Below are 13,305 nucleotides of genomic sequence, written 5' to 3' on the forward strand. Positions count from 1 at the left end.
GGCCCACCAAATTTTACCAGAGGGCTTTGCCGCATGATAACTGTTTCCTGGAATTTTCCCAGATTACTTTGTGTATAATCACACATTTCAGTGTTGTATAATCAGGCACAGAAAAGAGATTAGTGAGTACTTCGAGACAGGTGTTTATCGTGGGATGTGACTGATTTGTATGGCGTGCTGCATTCCAGCTACACAAACTTCAGTGTTTGTTTCTACATACAAACCTCTCCACCTAGGCAAGCAAAGAGGCGTAAATTATCAGAGGGCATATTCCAGCCATGCAAAAAGCACTTGTGGAGGGCACAGAGGACTGAGGAGATGGGAAACGGCCTGCGGAGAGGCCTGAGGCCAGATAGAGGCCTGCTGGGTCACATGTGGGGCCTGAGGCTGTCCTCCCCCCACCCCACCCCGTTTAATCCACCAATTTGCTTCTTGAGGGAATTTGCTGCTTTATCTAGTAGCCAATGAAATTGTTCTGTTGTTTTTGGAATTTGTGTGGATGGCTTTACTGCTTTTTTAAGAGTTTGTTGAATTGATTTTATTGTTTCTAGAACTTGCGTTCATGTTTTGTTCTGTTTTTATCTTGAACACCATTTCAGTGGTTTGATGCAGGCTGTAGATTTGTAGTAGGACAGTGGTAGTGCTAGTAGTCTTATGAACCTGGGCAGACCTCTCTGTGTATGTGGTAGCCACTAATCTGCTCTTCTCTTGACAGGTCATCTCACCACTCATCTTTCCCACCCCCAACCTCCTCCAAGCAAGCTCTGGAACCCACTGGGATGACACTGGGGGTGAGGGGCTTGTATTAACTTCTCGACTTAAAAGGGCAGACAAGACCCCCAAGAGAAGCTGCTGTCGTTGCAGGGCTATACCTCGGCAACCACTGACCCAGGGACAAGAGGGGTGCCCGGTGCCAGAGTTGGCAGCCATCGCCCAATGGCGCCATGATGTTTGGGCCAGACCTGGCCACTAGCCAAACGGAGCATGAGAGAGTCACCGCCATTCAACAAGGACTCGACCCTCCTGCCATATGTGGGTCACACTTTTGCACTGACAAGATGATTTCCCACCCCACCCATTCTCCTTTTTTCCCCTTGGAACAGGAAGAGGAAACGCCTCTTCTCCCCACGCCTGCCCCACCCACATCCTGCGGAGGAAAGGGCATTTTCTGTCCCATTTTTGAAGGCGTTGTAGGTTTGTCTTTCAAGTGTTTACAAAACAGCCATTTCGTGTCAACTGATGTGTGTTCCTGGTGATGTTTACAAGACTGCATCTTCTTGGGCTCCCAGCTAGAGCCGCTCTGGCAGTTGAGGAGCCAGATTTCCCAAGACACCTTTCTCTTCTCCCCCCACCCCTGCCTGCCTTGCCTAGGGACACCCCACTTCATTGCCAAAAGTCCCCTGGTTGTTCCTGCCTTCCTTCCTGCCTTCCTCTAAGCAAGTCTTGGTTTGAACTCCTGACTCTGGGGCAGCTTCAGGGGCATTCTGAAGGGCTGTCGCCATTCACAAGTGTCCTGCTAAGATGCCTGAACCTTTCTCAGCCCTGTGTGGAAAATAAACAGCGTCTTTTCTTAAAACACACGCACGCACGCACACACAACACACTCCTCTCCCGCTCCCAGTCCACATTTGAGCACGAAGCGGAAACCGCCTCAGCCATAAGAGAAGCCCCTGCCCCGGTGACCTCCATCCAGCAGGAAAGGTATCTGTATTTATATAGTAAAAATATAAAAATTACAAATTACAAAAAAAAATATTCAAAGCTTGGGAAGGGAAGCTTCCCCTATTAGTCAAGGTGTTTTGATATGGTATTAAATAATGTTCAATAAAATAGTCACTGTTATTTTATTTCAGTTGTACTCTTAGTTGTGTCAGGGTTTGGGGCCGGGTAATGGGTGTGTACTTTACCAGCTCTGCGTCTGCAACTGTTGGCGTGTGTTTTTCAACCCAGAAGCGCTGCCACAAGATAAGGCATCCCTCTTATGACTAGCCAGACAGCAAAACAATCTGTTGGACGTAAGAACTTCACAAGGGATGTGAATGAAACAGTGGCCCAGTTTGCTTGTAACCTTAGCTTAGTGCGAACAAGCAAACATGCAGGTTCCCAGGGCAGAGATCGCAACCACTGTGCTCATCGCCATAGCCCTATTGCTGCCACACTACCCAGAGCTAAGCCGCAGAGCAAAACAACTACAATCCCAGGTTCAGACGTAATGCTAAGCCAAACCATGGCTTAGCCCCAGGTAGCACAGCAGCCACAAGACTCAGGAAGGAACACTGCAGCTGTGATCTTCACTCTGGGAACCCGCACATCCACTCTCTACCCCTAAACCATGGTTTGGCCTAGCTTTGTGTGCAAACTGGGTCAGTGTATATTCTGAAAGGTATGCCCCAGCCTGTATACGTTGTCTGTGACACTGAAGTTTATGCCACTGATTGGCTGAATTGCTATGATGCTATGAAATGTTCAGCTGAGAGCAAAGTAGTTTGCAGTCCACCTTCCTTGAGGAAAGGGTAAGTTGTTAGTTCAGCTGAGATGAAAATCTCACATGGGATGGGTGAGGAGTGGGAAGAGATGTCTCCCTGACATAGAAAGTCTTAAGAGACGAAGAGCTCAGGGCATGAAAACCAAAAGAAAGGGACACAGGGTGGACAGTGCACTGAAAAGGAGCCTGAAGGGGAAGTTTAGTGATAAAGAGATTTGAGGAAAAGGGAAGCAGGGAGACAATAGAGGGAAATGGAGACTAAGTAGAGAGGACGCTCTGAAGCATCATCGTGCTTAAGAGTTGGAAGGCCAACTTGCCAGGGATGGTGGCTGGTAGAAAGTGTTTAGGGAAGCTGCTCAAGAGGCAGGGCTGCTTAGGGAAGTGGAGCAAAGCATTTTTGACTTAGCTATAAAGCTTAGATGACACGTGGCCTAGAGACAGGAAGGGCCATGCATTATTGGTAGAAAGGAGCCAAGGGGCATGGGTCTTGTTGTGGCGTTTGCCATCGCTGTCCATCATGGGATGGCGACCTGAAGGAAGGGCTGGTTTTTCTAAAAAAAATCAACCAACCAATTCTTTGGCTGCAGTCTTGTGATGTCCAGTGATGCTGCCTCTTCACCCAATTGGTGCAGCTGCTGTCATGGTAGAACAACTCAGGCCTACGCTTCCCCTAATTGGGGCTGTGTGGTGTGTTTTTTAAAAAAGGAAAAACTGGGTGTCATAGCCTGCAAATATTTGTACTAATTTCGAAGTCTTCCGTATAGCTAAAGGTGCTGCTGCTTATTGGGAAAGGAGAGTAAAAGGATGTATGGGGCAATGAATTCCCTCCTTGCCTCTCTGGCTTTCAAGATTCAGTAATGTCATCTTCACACCTTCAAGCTGGCATTTGCAACCATAAGGGCCAGAAAGTTGCACATCTTTTTAAGTTATAGCTGAGAATCTCGGGAAGCTTTTCTGTGCAATTAGTACCACAGTCTTTAGGCTTTTCTGCCCAGAATTGCCGCCTATGCACATCTGCGCTTACAACTGTGTATCTGTATCACACGTCAAGTGAACACTGACAATTAAGTGCCTTTTCCTAGAAGTGGCGGCATCTTGTCTCCTGTGGCAACTCACTGATAACAAATAACCATGGAAGAAGGACGGGCTGTTTTCATCCTATTGGGCACAAACCTCACGCTGGCAGGGCTGATTGGAGTTGCAGGCCAAAATCTCTAGAGCAGCCCTTCCCAGCTAGTGGGCCACCAGATGTTGTTGGACCACAATTCCCATCTTTCCTGACCATTGGCAATGCTGGCTGAGGTGATGGGAGTTGTGGTCCAACAACACCTGGTGGCCCACTAGTTGGGAAAGGCTGCTCTAGAGGGAACCAGGTTGGGGAAGGCTGTTACAGCCACAGGCTGGATTCTTAGTAAGAGCCCCACGGCAGGGATAGGGAACCTGTCCCCCCCCCCGCATGGTCAGTGGTCAGGGATGATGGGAGTTATAGTCCAACAGTGTCTACGGAGCCCCAGGTTCCCCATCCCTGATTCTGTGGAATGAAGGTAAAGGACTACATCTTGTGACCCAGGTAAGAGGACTGCTTTTCCCCCTCCACAGACAGCAGGGGAGCAGAAAGGGGACAGATGTAGCCTCCATGCTAAAAAATTATGTGTCTGATGCACCTCTCTAGTTTCCTACTAGGAAACAGCTGCTGTATTTGTTTGTTTATATACTGCACCGATATACCACCTTTCTGCCAAGGCATCCATGTCGGTGTACAATTTTAAAATACTAAAGCTACTAACTGCAGTGGAGTGCCAGAATCGTCTTAGGCTGGCTGATGGTCTCTTTAAGCACTGATGGCCCAAGCTCCTTCGGCCTTCCCTACAGGCACACATGTCTTAAGTAGCCCCTAGGGAAGGTGGTTCAGGGGCTGCCCCAACAATCCCATCAGGCTCTTGAGGGTTCCTTCCTTCTGTGGCCACCGGCCTGGGCTTGTCTCTTCTAATTATTAATCTTAGAGAAAAGTCTTGGCTTTGAGAGACGATTTGGATTCCTGCATTGAGCAGGGGGTTGGACTTGATGGCCTTATAGGCCCCTTCCAACTCTACTGTGATTCTATGGTCCTTGCTTGTGGGAGGCCCAGTCCTCATTACGAGGGTTTTCCCATAGAGGTTCAATCTGTGTGCTGGGTTCAGGTAATGCAATCTCACCGCTTCTTTGAAGCATGACACCCTATACTGCTCTTCCCCAGCCCCGGTGCCCACTCTGTTGTTGCTGAACTACAACTCCCATCATCCCTGGCCATCGGCCATGCCCATAGGTTGGGGAAGGCTGTTGAAAGCAGCCGGTAAGCCTAAATGCTCCTGCGTGCCCCACTGATGGCCTTTCCCCCTACTGTTGCTTGTTCTTGCTGAAGGGATCCTACATGAATCTGGCAGGATGGGGAGGTGGTGGCGGCAGCTGGCATGACCTGGCCCAGAGGAGCATTTTCAGAAGCCCCTTAATCAGAGGTTCTCCCAGAGCATTGCCAAAATACAAAAAAGCAAAGGCCAAAGGATTGCCAAAGAGGAGAGTCTAAAGACAAACACACAGTTATAGAGAAACAGACCAAGGTCACACCATGTATTTATTCCAATTTAAACAGTCGTAGCTTCCCCCAAAGACTCCTGGGAAGTGTATTTTGTGAAGGGTGCTGAGAGTTATTAGGAGACCCTCCCTCATTCCCCTCAGAGAGCTACCATTCCCAGAGTTCCCTGGGAAGAGGAACAGATTGTTAAACTGCTCTGGCACCCGTAGCTGTGAGGCAAATAGGGGGTCTCCTAACAACTCTCAGCACCCTTCACAAACTACACTCCCCAGGATTTTTTTTTTCGGGGGGGGGGGAATCCATAACTGTTTAAAGTGGAATAAGAGTAGAATAAATGTGTGGTGTGAATGTGGCCTAGGAATTTGGGGGAGGCATGCAACTGAAACTTTGCTTCCAAGTATGATGGAGCAGAAGATAGATCCCTGGGTGTTTTGGAGCCAGGATTTCTGACTCCCAATTCTTTAACAATAGCCACAGCAATATGACTTTTTCCCACCTAAATTAAGCTGCTAAAATGAAGAAAGCTAACCAGGAAGTGCACTCTCTTGTGAAAAAAATGTACTGGTATTGAAGACAAAGTTCTAGGCTCATACTGTGCTCAGGGGCACCCCCGGTTGTTGATGCTAAAGGCATGCCTTTTGCACCTGGCCCTCACTGGTAGATCTTGGGCCTCTAGTTAAAAAACAAAGTAGATCTGACAAGCCTGAAATCTGCCCACCATGCAAGAGTCACCCTCTATATCTTTTGAACATGAGAAGTATAAACTACTTCTCTTGCCAAAACGGCTTTAGCAAAGGTGGCAGTAAAAAGTAAAGTCAAGGGCTCTTAGGATGAAAGCCTTGTTGCTGGTTATGGTGCTGCAAGACTCCACCTGTTCCTGTAGAAAGGACGTACATTAGCCTTTTCCCCCACTGGAAGGGCAGCCTGTTTCTTCAGAGACCACTTCCTATCCCTGCTTTCATACCATTTGCATAAATATATGCGGCTCCAGCTGTTCCACAGATGCACACCTGTGGTTTATTTCAGCTCCACTCAACAAAGCAGGGATGTAATGCAGACAGAGGTAAGCTAATGCCTTCAGCGATGGGCATGCCTACTAAAGGTCATCACCAAGTGATATAAAGGTCAAAGCTTCCCTTGCGCAACCTTGACGACTAACTATGCACTGAGTGAAGCTGAGACTTGGTTGTCTGCTATACCTACTCCCCTTTAGCTTCAGACAACCCAGCATTCCTTGAGAGAATGGACAGTTATGAAGTTGAACTGGTTTAATTTTTAAGATTGTCATGCAGATGGGTCAAAAAACGTATGTCAGTCCCCTTTGGGAGGAAGCGTGGCATATAGCATTTGCAACAGCTGCTGCCAGTCAGAGAGGGAGCTTGTGCCTTTATGGGAAAAAAGGTGCTGAGCCTCACTGAGAGGGCCTGTCCAGGCGTCCTTTTTATTATGCATTTCTCAAGATCTGTGCTGACGGTATCTGCGTTCAATACAGTTTGCGTCTGCAGCTGTTTCAGGGCAGACATGCTGCATCATTTCCAATCAGTGCATGTCCTGTAGCTTCCTGCTGAAATCCTGTTCATTTTTTCTACCACAGATGTTCGGGGGGGGGGGTGTCCTGCTTTGGTTGCGCCATTGTGCAAGAGTGCCCCTTCCAATGGCAATAATGAAAGAATGTTGGGGAAGCATTGCAGTATACATCCACCACTAAAGCACTATTATTGCATCAATGATATGTGGCAGAATACCCCCCCCAAAAAAAAAACATCTGTAGGGGCCTTAAGGCAATCTCAGGCTGTCACAGCAACACCTTTCCTGGATTCATGAGGTTTTTAGGGTCTAGCGTCGCCTTGATCTGCTGCATGGTGGACAGTGCCACCTCGCCTACTTCCTCACGCAAAAGCTGACGTTTGCCCAGGCCTATGCCATGTTCACCTGTGCATGTGCCATCCATTGCCAATGCACGTCTGGAAGAAAAAAGCACAGAAGTTGAATCAAAACGTAGGTATATCCACAGTAGTACTTTGCCAGTCAGTGCTTCTTGCTCCTCTCATGCATTATGAGAAGGGACAAGGGGAATACAAAGGGAGGGCAGGGCCACGTGTTTAGCCTCCCCCTGTAGTTCGCCTCCCCCCACCACGTTAAGGGATCACTTCTGAAAAAAAATATCTCTCTCCATGTAAGCTCCTTGCTCTGCCACCCTAGTCAAGAGGCAGTATGTTTCTGAAAACCAGTTGCCGGAAGCCTCAGGAGGGGAGAGTGTTCTTGCACTCGGGTCCTGCTGACTGGAACGTGTCCATGAGCTGTGATGATACCTCTTGCTTGCCTGCATGAGGGATGGAGAGAGGTAGAAGGGGCGAGGAGACTGTGCAGAAACATCTAACTTTTGTATAGCTGGAATGTTGCCTCCTGTACAAAGAGTCACATCCTTTGGTCCAGTCACTTTTGCCTCTGGCCACAGCCAGGCAGCCCTCAGAAAGTTGTCCACGAGAGAACATGGCCCCAGGCTTAAAACGATTCCCCTCCCTTGCAGTAGGGGATCCTTAACTCTTCTCATAAGAGAAAATGATTGCTGCTATAGCCTTTGGCCCAACGGCTACTTTATTCTCCCTGGATTTCCTTGGTAGTAGTACTCACTGGTTAGGCCTCATCTTGAGTACTGCGTCCAGTTCTGGACACCACACTTTAAGAAGGATACAGACAAACTGGAATGTTCAGAGGAGGGCAATGAGGGTGATCGGGGACTGGAAACAAAGCCCTATGAGGAGAGGCTGGAAGAACTGGGCATGTTTAGCCTGGAGAAGACTGGGGGGAGATGTGAAAGCACTCTTCAAGTACTTGAAAGGTTGCCACACAGAGGACGGCCAGGATCTCTTCTTGATCATCTCAGAGTGCAGGATCAGAATAATGGGCTCAAGTTACAAGAAGCCAGATTTCAAATGAACATCAGAAAAAACTCCTAACTGTCAGAGTGGTACGGCAATGGGACCAATGACTTAGGAAGGTGGTGGGCTCTCCAACGCTGGAGTCATTCAAGAGGCAACTGGACAGCCACCTGTTGGGTATGCTTTAAGTTGGATTCTTGCATTATGTGCCCTTTCCAACTCCACGATTCTATCCCTGGCTATTGGTTCTACAGGGTGGGGGCTGAAGTCCAAAAAACGTTTGGAGAGCCACAGGATCCCCACCCCTCCCATACGCAGTGCACGATTCCTTGGAATGAAGAACCAGGCCTGATTCAACCTTGCCTGGACCATTTAGAAAGGGGCTGGTCAGCTTTACCCTCTGTGTACCTCCCCAGCACCACCATTCTCAGTCAAGGGGGCACAGTCAGACCCTACCTGGCCAGTCGTTTGGCAAAGTCCACCACTCTCTGGCTCTCTTCAGCATCTTCTGGATCAAAAAGCAAGAGACAGTGGAAGTTCCCATCACCCACATGGCCAACAATGGGACCTGCCGACAGACAGCAATAAAGAGCTCATCATTTGTCATGATGCCTGATGAAGATTAGGCCAGCTTCGCTCAATCTGGTACCCTCGAGATATTTTGGACTATTGCTTCCATCAGCCCCAGCCAGAGTTGTAGTCCAAAACATCTGGAGGGCACCAGGTTGGCAAATGCTGGACTAGGCAACTAAGCAAATTGTGGTCAAATATTTAACCCATAATGGGGCACCTCAAGCCTGTGCCAAATGCGGCTCTCCAGGCTCCTCCATCTCGCCCTCAGGACTTTCTCCAGACTATGCCCTTCTCCTTAGGCCCCTTCTCAGGCCATGCCCCTCACTGACTCAACTCCACACCCTCCCCGAGTGTTTTTGCCTGACTGAACTATGTTCTCGACCTGTGATAATGCCTCTTCTTTGACTGGATGCGAGGATGTAGAGACCTCCGACTTTGGCATGGCTGGGATGTAGCCTCTTGTATAAAGGAAAAACTCACAGCTGTTGCTCTGCCACTTTTACATCTGGCTCCACCCACCACTGGAATGTGGCCCATGGAAGGGTACCCACAAGGTGGTCTCAAACTAAAGAGGCTTCCCTGCCTCTGAATTAATCCATGAGTATCAAGAGACTTGTGCTAATTTTGACAAGTTTTCAATCAAAGGGGGTATAAACAAAATGTTATGCTTGTAATTTATGTTTTTCGTTTGTTCCCATGCCAACCCTTCATCCAAGGAGCAGAGGGGCATGTATGTGATAGTGACACACGCACACCACAGCTATCACAACAATCTTATGAGGTAAGTGAGTGTGAGTGGCCCAGGGTCACCCAGCAAGCTTCAGGGTAAGCAAGGATTCAAATCCAATACTCTAAGACTTATATCATGCTGGTTCCCAGCTGTAATTTGTGATACTTGGCATTTAAACAGCACTTTTTCAGTGTTCAAAGCATTCTTTACACGTTATCCCAGTGATCCTGTAAAGTAGATCAGCATTACTCCCCTACTGAATACAGATAACTGAAAACGACAAGAAACTGGTGTTGCCACGGACACCAGCTGGCTTCCCGGCTGAGGTGAGATTTGAATTGTGGGCTTTCTGGCTCATACATAATTCTCACTGTTAACGGCTCCACCAGACTCCACCGGTTTAATTTAAGAAAAGCTTTCCTCTTCTTTCAGCATGGAGAGGAAAGCCACACATACACACATTGTGTTGCTGTTATTGGGGAGTGGGGGCTGTAGCACCTCTCTGGCGAAATGGGCATAGCATGGCAGGGAGGGGCACCCAGTCTCCCACCTATAATCTCAAGGTGACTGCAGTGCCAAATCGCAAGGGCAGTCTTTGTTTCAAAGACTAGTTAATAAGATTTAGCTGTGGCCAAACAGCAGGTTGCTAATTGGCAATATATTTGCTAATGATCAACGCCCCAGCGCAGGGCATTACTGTGGAACACCCACACACAAAAAAAAGGTGTCACAAAATTAAGATGGTGGGTCAGTGATTTAGGCTGCTTCCAGACAGTGACAGTGTCTTGCAAGTGGATTGTTCAGTTCTGATGTTTCTCTGTGTGTGCAACTGGCACATGAGCAGTTTTTCCTAGGTGCATCTCCGTTTCCTGTCCTCACCTGTGGGAAGTCCTTGATGGAATGTTTCCATGCTGTGTGTTCTATTCCCTCCTCTCAGTAACTACTCTCCTGCCCTCTTTTTGCATTCTGCACATTTGCACAAGTATATCTCTATCTCTGCATGCATACCTCAAAAAATGAGCAAGAGTGCAAGAGCAAATGTTACCAGTCATCATGCTTTATGGTGGGTGTAACTGAGATTTGTGCTTGGAGGTAGGGGGCATGTATTTCCATTGGTGTTGGTGGCAGTGGCGGTGGTTGTGGAGGTGGTGTTGGTGGTGGTGGTTGTGGTGGTGGTGTTTGTGGTGGTGGTGGTTGTTGTTTAATAACAACAACAACAATAATAATACAGAGGTCTTGTGCAAGACTGATATTTACTGAAGTTCTTCTGCTAAAGAGGCCTTCCCCAAGATATCTATATGGTGGATAGATGGAGTCCCAAAGAATATATAGTCTTCAAGGTAATCCCCCCCACACGTGTTGGGATCTTGAGAAAACTGGGCTCTGAGCTGGGCTGCTGAAAATCCAACATGCAGCACTTGGGAGATATAGGCACACTGGTATCATTTGGACCACCAGAAACAAAATGGCCAGGTTGTGCTGAGGTGAGGAGCAAGCAGAATTACTGGTGTGGTGATAGAGACGACCCCCTGAAACGTCACCATACCCATGACAAACCGCCCATCCTCCAAAGCTGGACTTTCACACCAGCAGTATCTACAAATTTTATAAGGAGTTACTTTTACTTAATTGATTTTCCACAGTAAGAGTAAATCCAGCTTTAATGCTTTAAAAGCACAGGTGTGCATTTTGATGACCACTGCATGTGGGCATGCATTAAGTACCATCAATTCCACAACAAGCCTTTGTTTGCAAGCAGCCTTAGTCAAAAATTAGTCAAGCACCTATTATTTTATCGGTTCACAATACATTTTCTGGGAAAGTGGGGGGGATGTTGCAATCAGCATGTCTCTTTCCTTTATCCCAAAAAATGAATGCTTTAGTTAGCCATTATCTGACAGGAGTGGCTTTGTCTGTGCATTGGGGGCCGGGGGCTAGTCAAGTCTCCCAGCTCCTGAGGAGGAGGTGTCTGGACAGCACAGCAACATGGGAAGCTGCCTTATACTGAGTCAGACCACTGGTCCTTCGAGCCGAGTGTCGCCTACACTGACTGGCAGTGTCTCTTCAGGATTTCAGGCAGGGGTCTTTCCCAACTGTTCCTGGAAACACCAGGGGCTGGACCTGGGGCCTCCTGCATGCAAAGCAAGTGCTCTGCCGCTGAGCTACGGTCCTCCTCCGCACAATGGCGAAGCTGCTCCCAATTTCAAACAACATGCTCAGAGGCTGCCTACCTGTGATCTTCGACTCCAGTAAGTCTGTCTTCGTTTCCACCAGGATTGCAGGGAGGCGGGAGATTGGAACACAGACGTCAGTTGAGTAGGCCTAAGTGTGGAGGCGGGGGAGGAAAAGGGTGGGATGGGCGAGACTCTGTCGAGAAGGCGTAACAGTCTCCCTTTCCTAGCATTTCAGAGCCTTGTTAAGACCCACAAGGCCACGGAATTCCCTTACCAAGACTCCAGCTCAAATAAGGGGGGGGCAACTGGTTGGTGGGGAGGCGGAATGTGAGAGAGCCAATCAGGAGAGCTGGAAGGAACCAGGAGAGGCCCTCTGCAGCAAAGCTAGGCTGATCCATCCCCTTCAAGCCCATTTTATCAGTCTAAGCTGCTCATCCTTGGCCATTGGCGTAGCTTCTTGGGATTGATGGGAGCCGTCGTCCAACAACATCTGGGGACCCAAGGTTGAAAGAACAGTGCAGTCCTCTCGTTTACACGGGGGTGGGGGTCTTATCACACTACAGCAGCTGGTCACATTACACCAAACGCTAACCTTGTTGCAAATGCAGGAGAATTATTTCATTAGTGACTTGTTCCTAATAATCCAAGCAGACTTAACAATAAAGTAGACAGTCAACAGAGTTCAGGAACTTGAATAAAATTTGCAACTTGACAGAACTGAGGCTTAATTTGGAACAGGGAACGGGGTAAGCCAGTGGGGGAGAAAAGCACAATGGAGAGCATTCTAGGTAACTCAAGCAAGCGAGCCAAACTGTAAAATAGGTCCCTTTTTAAAAAAACCGCTAAGACACCCTGCACACCTTGCTCGTCTCTCCTTCTGACTCACCTTCCAGCCAGGGCGGAGGGCCAGGGCAGCATAGAAGGCGTTGTGCCGTGCTGCCCACAGCTGATTGCAAGCTTCCTGTTCCCGTGCCCACATGAAGTCTGAGCCACCGTTCGACTGCACAATCTCCCCTGTGGAAGCAGGCAGCCTTGCGTCAGAGTCCTACTACTGCCACAGCTGTTGCCACTGTTACCACGAGTGTGGGGTGCCACACTGCCATGCCAAACATATGCCTCCTTAGCCCCATTTCCAGGCTTCTCTGGTGGCCTGAACTGGCCTGTGCAGGACTTACCTGTTGCTTGCACCTGCTCATCCACACCATTTTCAGTGCCGTGGAACTCCAGGAAGAGGGTGGGCAGCTCTGCATAACTCAGGCCGCTGTAGCAGTTACAGGCACCCATCTGAACATCATCCAGGAACTCTGGGACAGGCAAAGGGAAGAGGGGCGCTTACTATATAAGGTGACATCATAGCAGCAGAATGCAAAACACAGAGCAAGCAAGAGCACTTGGGCTGCAGTCCTAACCTCACTTAACTGGGAGCAAGCCCCACAGAATTTAATAGAAGTTACTTCTGGATAGGCATGGTGAAGACTGTACTGTTGGAAGGCAATTCTATACCCACTTACTCAGGAATAAGGCCCTTTGAGCTCAATGGAGCTGAGTAGATTCACATAGGATTGCAAATTAATGGAAGCAGATTTCTTCAGTGTTATGTAGTCAAAACAAAACCAAAAACAGGGCTGCAAAAGGCAGGGTGGTTTTTCCATTCCATCTGTTGAGCTGGGCGCCAATGAAACAAGATGCTAGTTGGAGCAGTCATACCAGAGTGCATACAAACAGAGGCAATTTGAGTGATGGGTTGCCAAAGAAGCAGCACACTCATTGCATTCAAAGCAGATGACTGAGCTCAGCTTAAAAAAAAAACTTCCAGTTTGCAATGCATCAATTGGTGAACAGCACTGACTGGCTTGCTCCTGTGACGTTACAAAACCACCTCCATCCCA

General features: G+C 48.4%; 2 protein-coding genes across 7 annotated transcripts in view; one reads left to right on the forward strand and one right to left on the reverse strand.

Moving 5' to 3' along the window:
- The window catches only part of ZNRF1 (zinc and ring finger 1), a 48,862-nt gene extending 47,015 nt beyond the window's left edge, over positions 1-1,847 (forward strand). The window contains exon 5 of the mRNA XM_061593902.1: positions 716-1,847. The gene's annotated coding sequence lies outside the window, so the exon portion shown is untranslated. The remainder of the gene's footprint in view (positions 1-715) is intronic.
- LDHD (lactate dehydrogenase D) overlaps positions 1-13,305 on the reverse strand; it is a 42,757-nt gene that overhangs the window by 6,606 nt on the left and 22,846 nt on the right. The window contains exons 7-11 of one of the 6 annotated variants that reach the window (XM_061593899.1): positions 12,592-12,720; positions 12,303-12,430; positions 11,474-11,564; positions 8,396-8,447; positions 6,308-7,021 (exon numbers count right to left, since the gene is read on the reverse strand). In XM_061593899.1, coding sequence (XP_061449883.1) covers positions 6,853-7,021; positions 8,396-8,447; positions 11,474-11,564; positions 12,303-12,430; positions 12,592-12,720 — 569 coding nt within the window. In that variant the 3' untranslated portion in view covers positions 6,308-6,852. The other 5 variants (XM_061593895.1, XM_061593900.1, XM_061593898.1 and 2 more) reach the window with 5 other exon arrangements.

This window comes from Rhineura floridana, chromosome 13 (genome assembly GCF_030035675.1).
Source record: "Rhineura floridana isolate rRhiFlo1 chromosome 13, rRhiFlo1.hap2, whole genome shotgun sequence".
NCBI lineage: Eukaryota > Metazoa > Chordata > Lepidosauria > Squamata > Rhineuridae > Rhineura > Rhineura floridana.